This window comes from Colobus angolensis, unplaced genomic scaffold, assembly GCF_000951035.1.
Source record: "Colobus angolensis palliatus isolate OR3802 unplaced genomic scaffold, Cang.pa_1.0 Scaffold35, whole genome shotgun sequence".
Taxonomy (NCBI): Eukaryota; Metazoa; Chordata; class Mammalia; order Primates; family Cercopithecidae; genus Colobus; species Colobus angolensis.
In genome coordinates, this window is record NW_012116821.1 from 686,104 (window position 1) to 703,863 (window position 17,760).

At 43.6% G+C, this 17,760-nt stretch overlaps 2 protein-coding genes across 3 annotated transcripts in view; one reads left to right on the forward strand and one right to left on the reverse strand.

Annotated features, from left to right (window-relative positions):
* Positions 1-13,708, forward strand: part of TIAM2 (T-cell lymphoma invasion and metastasis 2) — a 569,840-nt gene extending 556,132 nt beyond the window's left edge. The window contains 11 exon segments of the mRNA XM_011952751.1: positions 96-164; positions 748-873; positions 1,700-1,808; positions 4,055-4,234; positions 5,977-6,095; positions 7,077-7,185; positions 8,115-8,173; positions 9,121-9,226; positions 10,153-10,240; positions 10,599-10,753; positions 12,995-13,708. Of these exon segments, the coding sequence (XP_011808141.1) occupies positions 96-164; positions 748-873; positions 1,700-1,808; positions 4,055-4,234; positions 5,977-6,095; positions 7,077-7,185; positions 8,115-8,173; positions 9,121-9,226; positions 10,153-10,240; positions 10,599-10,753; positions 12,995-13,632 (1,758 nt within the window). The 3' untranslated portion in view covers positions 13,633-13,708.
* A 438-nt stretch (positions 13,709-14,146) lies between these two features.
* Positions 14,147-17,760, reverse strand: part of TFB1M (transcription factor B1, mitochondrial) — a 61,149-nt gene continuing 57,535 nt past the window's right edge. For both annotated transcript variants that reach the window (XM_011952750.1, XM_011952749.1), the window contains 2 exons: positions 16,739-16,866; positions 14,147-14,557 (listed from right to left, as the gene is read on the reverse strand). In XM_011952750.1, the coding sequence (XP_011808140.1) occupies positions 14,338-14,557; positions 16,739-16,866 (348 nt within the window). In that variant the 3' untranslated portion in view covers positions 14,147-14,337. The remainder of the gene's footprint in view (positions 14,558-16,738; positions 16,867-17,760) is intronic.

Consider the following 17,760-nt stretch of genomic DNA (forward strand, 5'->3'; position numbering starts at 1 on the left):
AGCCTTGGGAGCTGCTGCCAGGTTGCTGCTACCCAAATCTTGTGGGTATTTTGGAGACTGAAGCATTGAAGACACTTTCTTGTATTTTCTTTCAGGATCTGAGCTGCCTCTTTGAGTTATACTTGGAGCCACTTCAGAATGAGACCTTTCTTACTCAAGATGAGGTAAATAAAATCCCCTTCCTTCTGTCCAGTGATCCATGGGTTAGTCTCTGTTTGCCTTTTAGCAGAACTCCTACGAGATGATCTCTATTGATCCCAAAAGAACATCCCAAGACTTAAGGGTCTTCTGAGAGTCCCAGGCATAGCCTCCTCCTAAGCCACTGCTGTGGCCTCGGCTGCATGACTCAGTGGCAGAGCATTTACAAAGGCAGAGGGATGGTTATGGTCTTTTTGAGGTAGAAGAGAGTGTGATCAGAAATTCCTTTTCAATACATATCTTTGTAATGTTAAACCACATAATTAGTTCTTTTCTAGTGACTTATGTTTTTCTTGATTTGAATTCTGAGAATTTTACATCCACTTAAAAAGTTACTGTAGAAATAGAAAATTATAGGGGATGGAGCTGTGAAACTTTCTATGTATAAGCCATATCTCATAATGAATGTGCTGTCTTCTTAAAGGATTTACTTTCTGTCTGCTTCTCCGTGAAGAATTTCCTTGTGATTTATTTGTGGGCCTAAGAGTTAGCGTGGTATCCCGAACTTCATGGCTAATCCCCTCGTTTCAAATCCTGATCTTCACATAGATGGAGTCACTTTTTGGAAGTTTGCCAGAGATGCTTGAGTTTCAGAAGGTGTTTCTGGAGACCCTGGAGGATGGGATTTCAGCATCATCTGACTTTAATACCCTAGAAACCCCCTCACAGTTTAGAGTAAGTATCTCAGATTTAGGCTTAAAGTGAAAATAAGTGGCTAGGTGCAAAATTCTCTCATGAGAAAGAATTTCTTGTCCTGTGACTGTTGACTGTTTATTGTCCTGTGACTATTTCCTTGCACCATTTTCCTCTAGCGGGTGGTAAGGGAAGGCTGTATTTTTTTTTTTTTTTCCTGGTGCACATACTTCTGGTAGTCAGAAGTCCGGCAGCACCTCCCGCCTGGTTGCTGAGCACACACGTGCTCTTTTCTCAGCTGCTTTTAAGGATATCCAGGGTGGTTGCTTCTGAAACCGGAGCTCCTACACCCTGCGCCCAATCCTTCTCCCCTGTGGTCATGTGGATCTGGGATTAAGAGGAGAGGTTTCTAATTGCTGGGCTCGAGCCCTCTCTTCTCTGAAGCACCAGTGCTCCATAGCATCCGTGTAAGCCGCAGTGTGGTAGGAAACCCCTCCAAGGGGACCTGGAACCATACAGACAGCGTCACTCTACCCAAGCAATGCAGAATCAGCTTTATTAATGAACCTCTCAGATTGTTTACATCCTACCTTGTCAGCTGTACTTCTACAGAAGTCTCTTTGTTTCTTGTCCTCGGATTGCACACTGTCAGTAGGCTCTGCTGCTGGAAACTCTGCAGTCAAGCTAGAGACCTGCCAGGGCAGCACCTGGGCTGTTCCCCACCTCCTGTGTGGACGGAGCAGGCCTGAACTTCTTTAAGGCATTAGTGCTGTGGAGTCTGACGGAAGCCACGGGGCTGTCAAATGCCACAAGCCGGCACGCATTGATTAAACCATGTCTGATTTGACTTTCCCCTCTGCCCTTCTAGAAACTACTATTTTCCCTCGGAGGCTCTTTCCTTTATTATGCGGACCACTTTAAACTGTACAGTGGATTCTGTGCTAACCATATCAAAGTACAGAAGGTTCTGGAGCGAGGTAAGTTGCTTATACCTTTTATAGGTTTTTTTTTTTTTTTTTTGCATTTTTAACTGTTAGTAAAGGATAAATCTGTATTTAACAGGTAGAGAGTAAGTGCAATTTTGATGTATTAAGGTCCATCCTTGACCTTGACAGTGACAAATATTAAAGGGAAAGGTTTCTGTTTCTGTCAGTTTATTGGTAGCCAGGAACAAGTGTGCCTAAGAGCAGAGATGTTGCTTTGCCACGTGTCACTTTGCTGTCAGTTACATCTGGATTCTTTTCTTGCCAAATTCCTTTCTCTAAAAACTTGCAACCCCAAACCCTAGATGGGAGTAGAAAGAAATGCATGCTATGTTTTTTGTTTTTTTTTTCCTTGTTAACCTTCTTAAGCCTGAGAAGCCACAACAACCTACCACCAAACTCACAAGAAGTTTGCCAGCTGAAAGTAAAGTCTCTCTGGTGCACCTGGAAAGAGCTCACATTTTCCAAAGGTTGCTCTTCAGTGTTTCTCTCTGCGTGGGCCTGGAGGGCACCTGGAGGTTTATTCTGACACCCTTAGTGCTCATTCATGTCCACGGATGCAGCTCTGCCATTGGATTTTAATCCAGAACATCATGGTATCCCAGAAGAAAAGCCCCATGTTTAAACAGTGGGGTAGAGTGCTTCAGATGAGCAAGACCCAGCCCAAATCCATCTTCTCCAGTGGCTTTAGACAGTTGTCTGACCTCTGTTGCCATTTCCTTCCACAAACACCCTCTTTTAAATTAATTAATTAATTTAAAAAATGTTCGTAGAGATGGGTCTCACTGTGTTGCCCAGGCTGGTCTCGAACTCCTGGCCTCAAGTGATCCTCCTATGTAGGCCTCCCAAAGTGCTGGAATTACAAGCATGAGCCACCAAGCCTGGCCCACAAGCACCTTTGTATTGACGGTCTGTAGTACAATGAAAGCATACCAATGTACTTGTCAATACGTATTGACAATCGATGCAGTACAATGAAAGCATACCAAGGGCTTGCTCAGTTCCTCCTTTGTCATAAAGAAGAGGGGTCCTGTCACCACCTTCTTGGCCTGGTAATCACATTCAAAATGATATTGCATCTTCTGGAATATTTGATCTTACAACACAATCCCAAATAAGGCTTTATCTTCCTTCAGAGTAGCTACATTCCAAGCAGCTGGTCATCCAATGCCAACTGGTGGAATCCAAGTAGCACTGGTGTATCCACTGGTACTCAAACCAAATGCACCTGGATTCCTACACACACCCTTCATGCTACTCAGACACTGAACAGAGGGGCAGTTTTCACTGCCAGAGAGGGTCCTACTGCCATGTCTGGTGGAAGGGAGCTGTGGCTCTGGGTGTGCGAACGGTGAATCTGATTGGAGCTGTGGAGTGAAGGCTATAGGCTGCAGTGCCTGTCACCTTACTTTACAGGAGAAAAGATGCTGCTTTTCAGATAGCCCTTAAGTGTACAGAATAAGAATAAGCAATAATTAGTGTAAGGCCAGTGGGAAAAACACTGGTTTATTTTTCTTTATGAAATTTTTGTGGGTATGGTGTAGGGTCTGGATAACATTGCTTAATGGCTTTTTTGATGATTTTTTTTTGAGATGGGAGTCTCACTTTGTTGTCTAGGCTGGAGTGCAGTGGCGTGATCTTGACTCACTGCAACCTCCACCTCAGGGGTTGAGGTGATTCTCCTGCCTCAGCCTCCTGAATAGCTGGGATTACAGGCACTCACCACCATGCCTGGCTAATTTTTGTATTTTTAGTAGGGACGGGTTTCACCATGTTGGCCAGGCTAGTCTCGAACTTCTGACCTCAGGTGATCCGCCCCCCTCAGCCTCCCAAAGTGCTGGGATTACAGGCGTGAGCCACCGCGCCTGGCTACGCTTCATGACTTTTAATGAATTGTTTGAAGCTCACTTTTTAGGTCATCTATAACAATTTTTCTCATGGGTATGCATGAAATGTGTCTTTAAAGTCAGACATTCCCGCATTTTGAGTCGGTGTTACTCTTTGGCGTGCAGCCTGCATTCCATCCTCGGAAGCTCCCAGCACTCCAGGGCTGTCAGGGCTGTGAGGCGGAATTCCACGCTGACAGCTGGGTGCCTGACCCGCTGATGTGTTGGGGTTTTTATTAAAGAATGGCATTAGGAGGACGATAGAAATGGATGAGCTATAAATGTTAAAGATAAATGAAGAATTTAATTCACCCCACTGTGCTCTTCTAAGGTCTTTTTTCCATCTGCTTGTAGCTAAAACTGACAAAGCCTTCAAGGCTTTCCTGGACGCCCGGAACCCCACCAAGCAGCATTCCTCCACGCTGGAGTCCTACCTCATCAAGCCGGTTCAGAGAGTGCTCAAGTACCCGCTGCTGCTCAAGGAACTGGTGTCCCTGACGGACCAGGAGAGTGAGGAACATTACCACCTGACGGGTGAGAAGGCGGCGGCACCCTCGGGCGAGGGCCGGACAGGGCGGCGAGGGGCACCCCCGGGCGAGGGCCGGACAGGGCGGCCAGGGGCACCCCCGGGCGAGGGGCTGCCTGCCGTGCCCTGGGCCTGCCAGCTCACCTCTTCCCTGCCTAGTGGCACGTCCTGTGTCACTTTTCAGTTCTGCAATGGTTCATCTTAGGTTTCATTTGAATATGTGAAAGTAGCTAGGTGTCTGGTCACTCCTTTAGAGCTTACAAAATACTGGGGTAAAAATGGGTATCACCGTTCTCCTCCTATAGTATCACCCATCAGGGTATCACCATTCTCCTCCTATGCAGGGATGATTCCGTCTACACTCTCAAAATAAGTAAATTACCTCAGGTCACTTGGCTGTGAAACAGTGCCGCTGGAACTGAAAATCAGGCCTTTTTTCCTATCACTTGGTTAAGTTTTGTGGTGTTCGCCACCCGAGCTGCTGGTCGGATTTGTTGGGTGAGGCTCCACCTTGTGGAGATCTGTGAGCAGAGCTCGGCTCCGAAACCAAACTGGCAGTGATGGGTTGTGCTATCAAGTCGCTGTTGTTGTGTTACCGTTTGAACTTCTGAAATTATTGCCTGAGATACAATTTGTCAAAAACACAAAGCCTGGCAGTTTGATAGTAAATAGAGGATCCTTAAAGAGGGGCTTTATTTGGGTTGGAGATAGTGATTTGTTCATATGTTGAAACTAGGAGGTTCAGTTAAACCATAGGTGATAAAATTTCTAGGGAGAGAAAGAGACTTATTAACACTTTAGTATTACTGAATAATAAATACTGAGAAGAGCATAAATTAAACTGGCTCTTTTTTCCATGACAAGCATACTTTGGTATCAAAATCAACAAGAGGAAAGCATTTTTGTATGACAGTTAAATTCTGTAATAATACAAATTATGTTCAGCATTCATACTGTGTAAAAACTTCATTTTGTATTACGATCATCTTTAGAAGGGTTTGATTTTAAAAACTTCCTTCCAAACTTCCCTCCAGAGAGAATTAAAATGCTGCATTGGGAGACAAAAAGTATACAGAATAATGAATTTAGAAGTGGCCTAAAATTTTGCTTTTTGGCTTTTATAAAATAATGTATCCCTCATATTCCTTCACAGAAAGTTATGAACATATACCATATATAAATGTAAACAATTGTTCTGTCAGTCAGTCATGTACGGGGGTGTTTTTATGTTCTATTTAAACCTGGATCCCGGTTCCCAGACGGGGAAGCCAAACTCGAGAGCTGGTGCCCTAAGCCCAGTCAGTCTTGGGTTTGAAGCCTGGCTCCATTCTCGTGTTTTCCTCTCTGGAACTCCGGCAGAATATCCTGCACTCACTTTTCTCATCTGTAAAATGGGATTGATTAGTCTTTGAGTTATTGTGTACACTAAATGAGATGATTCACAGAAATCTCCTGTCGTGATCCTTGCTAAGTAGAAAGTGCTCCATACATGTCAGTTGTTATTATTAGTGATATGTTTCACTGATACTCTGCCTCATTTCAAAAAGAATTTGAAGTAGAAGATAATTTTGCTGTTCTTCATTCTAATGGCTGGGCTACAGTGGGCTATTGTGACTTATTCTGAATGTAATGCTCCTGCTAGTGGGTACTGGTCTGGAATCCTGAGTTGAATCTTGACTCCATTATTACTGTTGGATAGGATCTAAAACAAATAACAGTTCTTAAATAAATATGATTTCATATCTTGCAGAAGCACTAAAGGCAATGGAGAAAGTAGCGAGCCACATCAACGAGATGCAGAAGATCTATGAGGATTATGGGACCGTGTTTGACCAGCTAGTAGCTGAGCAAAGCGGAACAGAGAAGGAGGTCCGTGAGGCACCTGCACTCTGGGAGCCTAGTGCATGTGGTTGTGGGGTCTGTACCTCCCAGATAGGCTGCCCTGTTAGGACTTTCCTGGAGGAGAAAATGCCTAAGATTTTCTTGATAACAATGTGTCTAATGAACTATACAATTTACGTATAGACATATCATAAACTTCATTACACTGGTTTAAAATATAACCTTATGTCACATTCACATTGGCTGGAACATCCGTGGAGGGTGAGCTGGCAGAGGCTGGGGTGGAGAAAGGACGTGGGAACTGGCAATATGGAGTCTGGGGCTTTTCCTTTTTTATTTTGCTTTTTTTTAAAAAAAAAAGAAAAAAACATCAAATATATCTTTTTAACATCAAATTATATATTTTTAACATCAAATATTGGTGGTTGCCTGCTTACTTATAAATCTAGTCCAAGCAGGATTTGACATTTTCTGTATTTTTCCTTTTTATCTGATTGCTTAATTTATAATCTTGTGCTTCTAAAGCCGGCATGCTGGAAGCAGCAGAGTTTAGGCAGAAAATGGCAGGAACAGGAAAGAGCTGGAGATCAGTCCTTCACTCTGGCCAGTTTCAATGCTGGTGCTCTTTTATCAGCAGCCCGAATGGAGCTCAGAGGTAGTGGATGGACTAGATCCCAGGGGAAAGCTTACAAAGGCACTCGAGAAGCACCACGGACAGTGGTAGAGTTCATCTTATGGAAATCGAGTTGGTCACAAGGCATGTCTCACCTACATGTGTGTGCATGGGAGCAAAATGCCTTCACCTTTATGTTATTGATCAGACACTTTGGGGCTTAGCTCATATTTTCAAAACCTCCACTGTTTAAGGCCCCATGTTTACAGGTATCATAAAAATTAAACCAGCTGTGCTTGCATTTTAGCAATGACTGTGTGTACATCACTATCTAACATGAGATGATCTAGCATGGGATTTCCGCATCTTCCTTACCTCCTGTTTTTACAATCTAGGTAACAGAACTTTCGATGGGAGAGCTTCTGATGCACTCTACGGTTTCCTGGTTGAATCCATTTCTATCTCTAGGAAAAGCTAGAAAGGACCTTGAGCTCACAGTATTTGGTTAGTATTCCATTCAGAAGAATATAGACTGAAGAGGCTGGGGTTAACGAAGAACTTCACTGGCCACACCAGTCCAATTCACTCCTGAGCTCCAGGAGTTAGAATTGCTATAATGGTTGGGGACTTAACAGGGCCAGCCCCCAACTATAACTATTTAAAACTCCGGCATCTCTCTGCATCTTCATTATCTTGTTCTCCCTTCTGCTGCTTGGCTCAGGCCAAGTGTTACAGGAACAGATCCCTGGGGCTATTTTGAAACCTGCTATCTTTTCTTTTCCTTTTTCTTTTTTTGAGACAAGGTTTCTCTCTTGTTGCTTATGCTGGAGTGCAGTGGTGTGATCTCTGCTCACTGCAACCACCACCTCCCAGGTTCAAGCGATTCTCCTGCCTAAGCCTCCTGAGTAGCTGGGATTACAGGTGCTCGCCACCACGCCTGGCTGATTTTTGTATTTTTAGTAGAGATGGGGTTTCACCATGCTGGCCAGGCTGGTCTCGAATTCCTGACCTCAGGTGATCCACCTGCCTCAGCCTCTCAAAGTGCTGAGATTACAGGCGTGAGCCACCACGCCTGGCCAGAAACCTGCTATCTTAATAGTCTGCTGCATTTCAAGATGTTTTAATTCTCTCTGAGAGTTGGGAGAGCAAGTGACGGTATATTGTCACTGAGATGAACACAGTGTCCTCAGCTTTCAATAAAATAAAGAGTTTTAAAAAGCCAAGATCAACTTCCAATAGTAGCTTGTAAATAAGCAGGTGCTTCTGCATAGTTCAAATATGAGCGAAAGGGAAGTACCATTTATTCACTCATGTGTTGGTCTTAGAGACTCATACATTTGAAGAGCGTTATTCTGTTAAGACATTCAGCTCTAGTTTAACCTTGGAAGAGTTTGCATAAAATAAAGACTTTCTTTCTCTTTTCCTTTCTTTAGTTTTTAAGAGAGCCGTCATACTGGTTTATAAAGAAAACTGCAAACTGAAAAAGAAATTGGTAAGGCAAAAATTCGTTTTAATTTAAGCTACCTTTTCATGGCTGTATCTTCCTATTAACGTTGAACTGAAAAGCCCACTGAGCACCAAGGCTGTGCTGACTGATACTGCTTACTCTGAGGGTAACTAACCCCATCACATACTGAGAGTGTTTCTGAGTCTCCCCGTGAAAGATGTCTGCTTTAAAAGAAGATGTACAGCTGGGCACGGTGGCTCATGCCTGTAATCCCAGCACTTTGGGAGGCTGAGGCTTGAGCCCAGGAATTTGAGACCAGCCTGGCCAACAAGGTGAAACCCTGCCTCTACCAAAAATACAAGTAGCAGCTGGCTGTGGTAGCACGTGCCTGTAGTCCCAGCTACTTGGGAGGCTGAGGCAGGAGGATCAATTGAGCCCAGGAGGTGGAAGCTGCAGTGAGCCTTGATCATGCCACTGCATTTCAGCCTGTGCGACAGAGTGAGACCCTGTCAATAAATAAATAAGTAAATGAAGTAGATAAATACTCATATGGGGGCCTACATAGAACATCAACTTTTATATCCCTGAAAATGGCCCATGGTTGTTCCACACACAGTCTGTGAAACTTTGGTTTATTTTCAAATGCCTTTTACCTTGACTCAGAAAAACAAAAACAAAGCTTAGCTGTGGATACCATATGCCATCGGTTTACCATTCAGAGATAGCGTGAGGGCGTGGAAGCCTTGGCTGCTGTTCTCGCTTTGAGACCTGTAACTGATTCTGAACCACAACTCTGCCTCCGCACCTTCCCCAGCATGTGAGGTCTTTGAGAATTGGGTGCGTAGCTGATTGACTTCTGTGCCCTGAACACCCACATGGCTGCTCGGAGACTCGCCCACGGGGAGAACATAAACTCCTATTCACCGTGCACACATCCTCCCCCAGTGAGAGAGCTTCCCTAACACTTTTCTTGGTGGGCCTTCATGTTACAGCCCTCGAATTCCCGGCCTGCACACAACTCTGCTGACTTGGACCCATTTAAATTCCGCTGGTTGATCCCCATCTCCGCGCTGCAAGTCAGACTGGGGAATCCAGCAGGTAACTGTTTCATGCAGTACGATGCCAGAAAAAGCATTTCAGTAGACTTAACTGTGGAATGAAAAGTAAGAAAGGACCTTGGGGATAATTTTTGGTGCCTTTTATTTTATAGACAAGGAAAATGAGGACAAAGAGAGGTTGTTTTGCTGTTCCTTGGCAGACTTCTGGGAGAAAGTAAATGCTGGTGGATAGCTTTTTCTTTGCCAAATGCCTTTCATCGTTTCCTTATTGTCTCTATCAATAGTTTTCAACATTTTCCTTTCTGCCTTGATACCCTAAAATGTATTAGAAAAACAAAGAGATCCACAAATTTATGTTTTTATTTATATAAATTTAGAATACAGCAGAAAATTCCTTAAGGTTAGGTAGTACTTTAGGTGATATAAAAAGAAAAAAATCTTTAACTCTGGAAAATGTTCAGAGATTCTTCCAGAGTAACCTTGTTTTGGTGACAGGTCTCTGGTGACAGAAGAGGCCAGCAGGCTGAGTCATGCAGTGACCTGCTGGGCTTCTGTTTAACTTTTGTCAGAAGTGCTTATGTTTTCTAGAACATGACTGCATTTGGGGTTGGCCTCTTTTACCGCAAGTATCCCAGTTCCTGTTCCATCCAAGGAAAGGGCAAAACTGCAAAGGAGGGTTGAAGAATAGGATCCACCGAATCTCTTCCCCAGGCAGGGGCTCCAGAGAGAGGGCGAAGGCAGTTCAGATGGAGGAAAATCTGCAGCAGGAAATGTAAAGAGTAACCAAAAGGCATTTCAGTTCTTGTAACTGTGAAAATCATACATAGAACAAGCCACAGAAGAAAATGAGCCAGGACTGGGAATATTAGACTTTCTTAACTCATGAGATTTAAACTTTACAAGTGTTCTTAACCACAGCATTTTGGGCAAAGTTGTAGAGTCTTGTTTCCATTTCCTTTTACACAGGGACAGAAAATAATTCCATATGGGAACTGATCCATACGAAGTCAGAAATAGAAGGACGGCCAGAAACCATCTTTCAGTTGTGTTGCAGGTATGACTGACTTCCAAAGATTAAAACCAACATAAATAACATAGAATTATGTCTCTTAAGGAAGGGAGTTTATATTTAGTGCCTTCCTGAATTTTGATGACATCAGGGTCACACTCCCCACCCTCCGAAAAAGGCAACTGAGGCCGCTAGTAGGAGAATATGTTGATTAAATAAATATCAAAAAAGAGTGATCAATTCTCACCTCCTTTTGTATGGGAGGCCACATGGCACTGCTGTTGGGTGGCTGGCTGGCAGCCTGGCCCAGCAGGTGCAAGGCGCAGGAACACAGGCGGGCGTGGAATGGAAGCACGATGAACACTCTGGACACTTCTGCTGTTTTCTCTCCCCCCCCACCCAGTGACAGTGAAAGCAAAACCAACATTGTTAAGGTGATTCGTTCTATTCTGAGGGAAAACTTCAGGCGTCACATAAAGTGTGAATTACCACTGGAGAAAACATGTAAGGATCGCCTGGTACCTCTTAAGAACCGAGTTCCTGTTTCAGCTAAATTAGGTGAGAATTTTGCTAGCCTTGTGTTTATTCAAGCAAACATGATGAGCTTCTGAAAAGCATATATGCTCTTGTAATACAGCTGTGAGTTTTCACTTTGTAAATCATCAAGGTACCTTTATCTCCTTTGAAGAAACCTAAACATGCCTCTTGCTCCCAGACATTCTACTGGAAAATACAGCCACCCCCAACCCCCAATCCCTTGTCTTCCTACCAGCTGACATAGTCCAAATGTACGATTTTGCTTCTTCCACTAAGATGTGCATGGGTCCAGGGACTTTGTTTTCCTCAGTGCTGTACTCCCAGTGCTCAGAGCAGTGCCAGGCATCCTGAAGGTCAATGCTGAATGAAGATCAAGAACCTTACACAGAGGGTCTCCACCTTCTGACGGTTCAACCTACAAATTTTTGACTTTACCATGCTGTGAAAGTGACACACATTCAGTAGAAATCGTACTTCGAATACCCAGACAACCATTCTGTTTTTCCTTTCTAGTGCAGCATTCAATAGATTTCATAACACTTAATTATAAAACAGACCTTGTGCTCTGTCCAACCGCAGGCTACTGTAAGTGTTCTGAGCACACTGAAGGCAGGCTAGGCTAAGCCGCAGTGGTTAGTAGGTATAATAAATGCATTCTCGATTTCAATATTATTAACTGAACAGTGGGTTGACTGGGATGTAATGCCGTCTAAGTTAAGGGGCCTCTTATACTCGTTCTTAATCGATAAGGCACCAAGTAAGCATTTCAAATCACATTATTCTTTCTGCTTGTTTCTAAAATTTCAGCTTCAGTTTTCAGAACCTTATTTATACATTAACTATTTTGTTATTGTCTTTATTGTTTTTAGTCTTAGAAAATGCAAAACTTCTTTTTCATGTCAAATCAATGTGACCTCTTCAGATTTACCACATATTTACTATTTTCTCCATTGTCAAAATAAACTGGCCATCAAAGTAACATGCTGTTAACTGAGAACTCCCTTGCTTCTTTCAATCCAAGAGAACAGAACTACACACACACACCCACCCACCCACCCACCCATCCACACACACCCACCCATCCACACACACCCTTATAACATCAAATTTCAGAAAGTTGGTTTGAAATTCCAGCAGAGACAGTTCTCATATGAGAGAGAGAGTATTTTCTAGGCTGAAGATAGTGGCTCATGCCTGTAATCCCAGCACTTTGGGAGGCCAAGGCAGGTGGATCCCTTGAGCTCTTGAGAACAGGAGTTTGAGACCAACCTGGGCAACATGGCGAAACCCCATCTCTACAAAAAAATATAAAAATTAGCTGGGCATGGTCATGCGCACCTATAGTCCCAGCTACTCAGGAGGCTGAGGTGGGAGGATCACTTGAGCCCAGGAGGTGGAGGTTGCAGTGAGTGGAGATCACACCACTGCACTCCAGCCTGGGTGGCTGAGCAAGACACTGTCTTTAAAAAAAAAAGGGGGCGGGGGAGGGGAGGAGTATTTTCTACTTTTAATTGAGCAGCAAGGGAAATCCACAAGGTGAGAAGATGCATAGGAATATGGTGTGATCTTGATCAAATTACAAAGCACCTTAGTGAAAGAAAGGAGCCTAGATTTATTAGCAATTAACTTTTCAATTTACTCATTGGCAAAATAGGAAATCTTAGCCCATATAGTAGTTTCTAGTGTCTAGTTCTATCTAAATAATTGAGCTCTGATAATCTAAAAATGCTGAATTGCCCAACTTACAACTGTAAACCTAAGTCAAAAATTTCCATGTTTTCAGTAGCTATGTTTTTGCCTAAATACCAGGATAGTTGCTAACTGAAGTCATATCATAAAATAAAATCTTTTTTTTTTTTTTTTGAGAGGAAGTCTCGCTCTGTCGCCCAGGCTGGAGTAGTGCAGTGGTGCGATCTTGGCTCACTGCAAGCTCCACCTCCCGGGTTCACGCCATTCTCCCGCCTCAGCCTCTGAGTAGCTGGGACTACAGGCGCCCGCCACCACGCCCGGCTAATTTTTTGTATTTTTAGTAGAGACGGGGGTCTCACCATGTTAGCCAGGATGGTCTCGATCTCCTGACCTCGTGATCCACCCGCCTCGGCCTCCCAAAGTGCTGGGATTACAGGCTTGAGCCACTGCGCCTGGCATCATAAAATAAAATCTTAATTAAGATGTTAAATCTTAACACAGGCTTTGAGGCAAACATTACAAATTGTGTAACCTGTTTCTGTATCACAGCGAAATGTGTTTTTCTCACTGCAGCTTCATCCAGGTCTTTAAAAGTCCTGAAGAATTCCTCCAGCAGCGAGTGGACCGGTGAGACTGGCAAGGGAACCTTGCTGGACTCGGACGAAGGCAGCTTGAGCAGCAGCACCCAGAGCAGTGGCTGCCCCACGGCCGAGGGCAGGCAGGACTCCAAGACTGCTTCTCCTGGGAAATACCCACACCCTGGCTTGGCAGATTTTGCCGACAATCTCATCAAAGAGAGTGATATCCTGAGCGATGAAGATGATGACCACCATCAAACTCTGAAGCGGGGCAGCCCTACTAAAGACATCGAAATTCAGTTCCAGAGACTGAGGATTTCTGAGGACCCAGACGTTCACCCCGAGGCTGAGCAGCAGCCTGGCCCGGAGTCAGGCAAGGGCCAGAAAGGAGGAGAGCAGCCCAAACTGGTCCGGGGGCACTTCTGCCCCATCAAACGAAAAGCCAACAGCACCAAGAGGGACAGAGGAACTTTGCTCAAGGCACAGCTCCGTCACCAGTCCCTTGACAGTCAATCTGAAAATGCCACCATCGATCTAAATTCTGTTCTAGAGCGAGAATTCAGTGTCCAGAGTTTAACATCTGTTGTCAATGAGGAGTGTTTTTATGAAACAGAGAGCCATGGAAAATCATAGGACGATTCAATCCAGATATGGGTTAAATTCCTCATTTTACTTTTAAACTGGTGGTAAAGTGGAAATTGCAAAAAAACTATTCATTCCTGGGTTTTGTGCAGTATACATTTTCCCACAAAATGGTTGTAAAGATTTAAGTTATTTTAATTTATTGTGGATCAGAAACCTAGATGAAACTGGTCAGAATCTGTAAATTACTTAGTTTATATCCACTTTGAGCAGGTATCAAATGATTTAGAATCCTTAAAATTGCCTTCTAATTATTTTAAGTTATGTGGAAAAAGTAAGGCTGGGGAAGTTGTGATTAATAGTTTTCAAAGGGTCATTTTTTTAAATCCTCTGGGCATTTTCTTTCAGCTGTCAGTTTTTGCTTTATTTAAAGCATATTTATTTTAATGTGGTTTAGGGGCAAAATGTGCAGATACTTCATTTTTGTAAGATTGTAATAGATGTTGTTTATACTAAACCTGTTATAGCTATACAGTATATATTAAAAGAAAGCTTGTACTGTATCTTATTTGATGATATTTATTTTCTCTGCCAAGCTATAGTAAAAGGAAAGTAAGTCACATCTGGTCATTGGCATTTTTATTGTCATTCTGTAAAGACAAAAGAGTACCCATATAAGAAGCTCCACGTCGTGCAACTCAACATCTGGTAGGCTGCTCACCCCCAGGCAGCAGCTAGAGTCTGTAACTCTTCGCGTCATCCTCTTTCTTTCTTTTTGCTTTTTCTTTGCCTGAGTTCTTCTCTGAAATTATATGCAAAGAGTTGTGGGTCTTCATCACACATTTTTCTGTATACATCACAGAGGCTCTTAAAGTGTGAGATGGAGAGCTGGCGAGGCCGAAGAGTAGGGTCTATGTCTGCCAACTCTAACAGCCTGCCCGTGTTTTCCAAGCGCTGCGCTTCAGGGAATAACATTCTGAAGGGAAGAGAGAAATATCAGAATTTTACTTAAATTCCACAAATCATGACACTTTTTAACCCTCATTTGAAAACACCACAGTTGCTGACTACTGACAGCTGGAGGGAGTGGCAGGAGCCTCTTGGATTGTATAGCGCCAGGTAAGAGGCACAGCCCACCACTGAGGCAGCTCTAACCTGATGCGCGAGGCAAGCCCACAATGGGAAAGCATTCTCCAAAGCTCAATCAGTACATGTACTTTTTAAGGTAAGTTTAACATCTGCTCAGTTGTGTTCTTGTAGAAATATAAGCTTGATTTGCCTCATGTTTCGATGTGAAAGTTGTATTATTTCTTGTGTGACAAATCCTCAGTTTTGATTCTCTAGAATTTGAATTTATCAGCCTTTAGAACTCTTCATGCTAAAAGAGTTACTTTTTTTGCTAAAAGTTTGAAAATAGCTGATAGGAAAATATAAATAATTATCCCTTTTGTTATTTTTCAAGCATCTTTAAAACTGATTTGAAGTAGAGGATATATTTTAAATTTCACCTATCTGAATTGAACCATTGTTTTAAAATAAATAGCAGAACTGCTTGAAATGCTGTGGAGTTAGGCCTGGATTGCATTTTTCTTCAAGTCTCAGGGTTCTTACAGAGCTCATCCCAAAGGGCTTGGAAGGTGTCATGGTCGGGGAGATTGCATGTTGCTTATAGGCTGATGGTCCTTTCAACAAGGAATTGCATGTCCCCAGTTTCAGGGTGAGGTGACAGATCTTTGAGTTTAGTTTCATGGCAAAGTAGACCTGATGACGGTTTCTAACATCTGAAGAACACCAACAGGTCAAAGAACTTTGCCCTTTTACCCTAGATGGCACAGTATCTGGTCCATGTCTGTCCTGAGGACGGTGTATCTGAAATGAATAGGGCCCTTCACTTAGCTAGGGGGTTGCCTTGCAAACGCTAGTGTCAGCTCTAGGCTCAGACCAATTCCAGGATTTCCAAAAGCACATAAAAGGACATAGTTTTGTGTTCCCCCTCCCCATGAATCAGGGCTATCAGGTACAGCTGTGTGGGTCCTGCTCTGCATGAGGGGTAAGTGTGAGCCGAACTCCAGCTTCCGTTTCACTCACCAGCAGCGCACGGTAGCTGAGGGCTGCAGCCACAGGGGTGTCTTTGTTCTAATTAGCACCAAAATGGCTGGTCAATGGCATCTCTGTCACCAGCTCTGCACCTTAAGCCTCTGCTAGAGAAGCAGGAACTATCTGGTAAGGTGGGAATCCTGGCTTAATTAGAGGCCACAAGTGGCAGGCTGAGGCTGTAACTTCTGCCATCTGGCATCCTCAGCAATGGGCTTTGTGGACTGCAGCGCTCTTAGGAGCTGATGCCCAGCCGGCCCCTAAAATAATCTGCTGTCATTTCATGTGCTGAAGGGACACTTCAGACCCTGCGAAGGAGAGAATTACAATGAAGCCATGTGAGGAAGTTTTAGAAACTGAGAAATATGTGCCTCTCTGGCTGAGCCCCTTTCAACAGCTGAATATGGATAGATGATCATAGACGGAAATCTTTGACAAACACACTTTCCTGCCTTCTTAAGCAGACATAACTGGGCCTGACTAAACAGCTTCTTGGCTCTTTCTGGATCTGCAACATAGCTGTGGTCCTTCAGAGCCCATCAAGGTGGGCGGCCTCTAGACCACTGCGCCCTGTTGGGTTTTCCCAGTGGTTCCTGTGAGCCTCTTGGGAGCAGCAGCTTTCTGTGAGATAGAAACGTGCTTTTGTGAGGACTTCGCGATGATTTTGGCTGCTCAGAAGTCACATTTGCTTCCTAGTTCTCAAGTATGTCCTTAAAGAAGAGACAGGGCAACTCGGAAGAAAGCAAGCACTTAAAAAACCCATTATTATCTGTCTCGAGTCCTCACTGGGGAACCACGAGCTCCCCAGTACACAGCCACTGTGAGCTGTGCAGTCACCAATTCCAGGCTGTGTGTATGGTAAAGCCACCCTGTGACAGCCACCTGAGGTCTAGCAAGTCTTTGCTCTCTCCTCAGTGACAGTGAAGTCTTGTCTGTCACAGGACTGAACTCAGTGTAATACTCAGAGCTTTAACAACACAGCAAACAAGCTTCTTACTCTTAAAAAGTGCCTTAGGATTTTATAAAGAAGACTGCGACTGAAGAGAAGAAAAGGCATTCTTACCCAAGCCCTCGATGGCAGTATTTCCTTCGGAACTGAAATACGTTCTGAACCACTTTTTCCACCAGCTTGAACGGCTGCTCTATCTTGGGCTGTATCAAGGGAGTGAAGTGCACCACGCCCACGTCCACCTTCGTTGTAAGCAAACATATTATCATTCTGTGGCATGATATGTGGCATAGCGTGACCAATCAACTCATCCTTGTAAAACAGGAGGATGGGCTGTCGACAGCCTGTTTTCATAAACCGACTCTTCCATGTACTTCAGTGTCATCTCTAGGCATGGAAGATGGTACATTCTGGATTTACAAATGACATGGAGAAATCAGCTGGCTGCACCTGTTCTCTAATGACATCCACCAGACCTGTGCTTGATGGTCACTTAATTTTAAAACGCAGTTTCACAATGGCTTAAAAATCAATCCAAATCATTAAAGTCAGTCAGCAGATAACAGGTGGCATTAAGAATATTTTAGTTTTTGAATGAGTAAAAAAATAAGCTGCAGCAGCAGCTTCAAGACACAGAGATATGGCAGACAGGCCCCCAGGGACCGCTCAGTGCTAAACTTCTCAGACAGAGACACCACTTATTTTCGGTAGACACTGATTAATCAGATGGACTGAATTCATGAGTGTAGTCTAAAAAGCCAAAGAACTTTCTAGTAGCAACTTTAAATGCCCCGAAAGGCACAGGCAGGACTGAAATTGAAAATGGAAACCATCAAAAAATGTCACTGTTTGATAGTGTTTAAGCTATTGCCAGCTGTGGAGATTCTTTAATTGTCAGAAGATAAAACTTTTCAGGCATAACTGATAAGAGATTTACACCCTGATTTGTTCCAAAAATGGACTCATGGTAATTCACAAGGGCACATTCAAATACCAAAGGAAAAACATTTTAAGACAGAGGGAAATGGAGTCAAAACAGTAACTACACACACAAAAATGCTGACGGAGACCACGGTCTAGGAAATGGGAAGTCTCGTCATAATTGACAAAAGCCTCAGTGTCCAGGAATTGTTAAA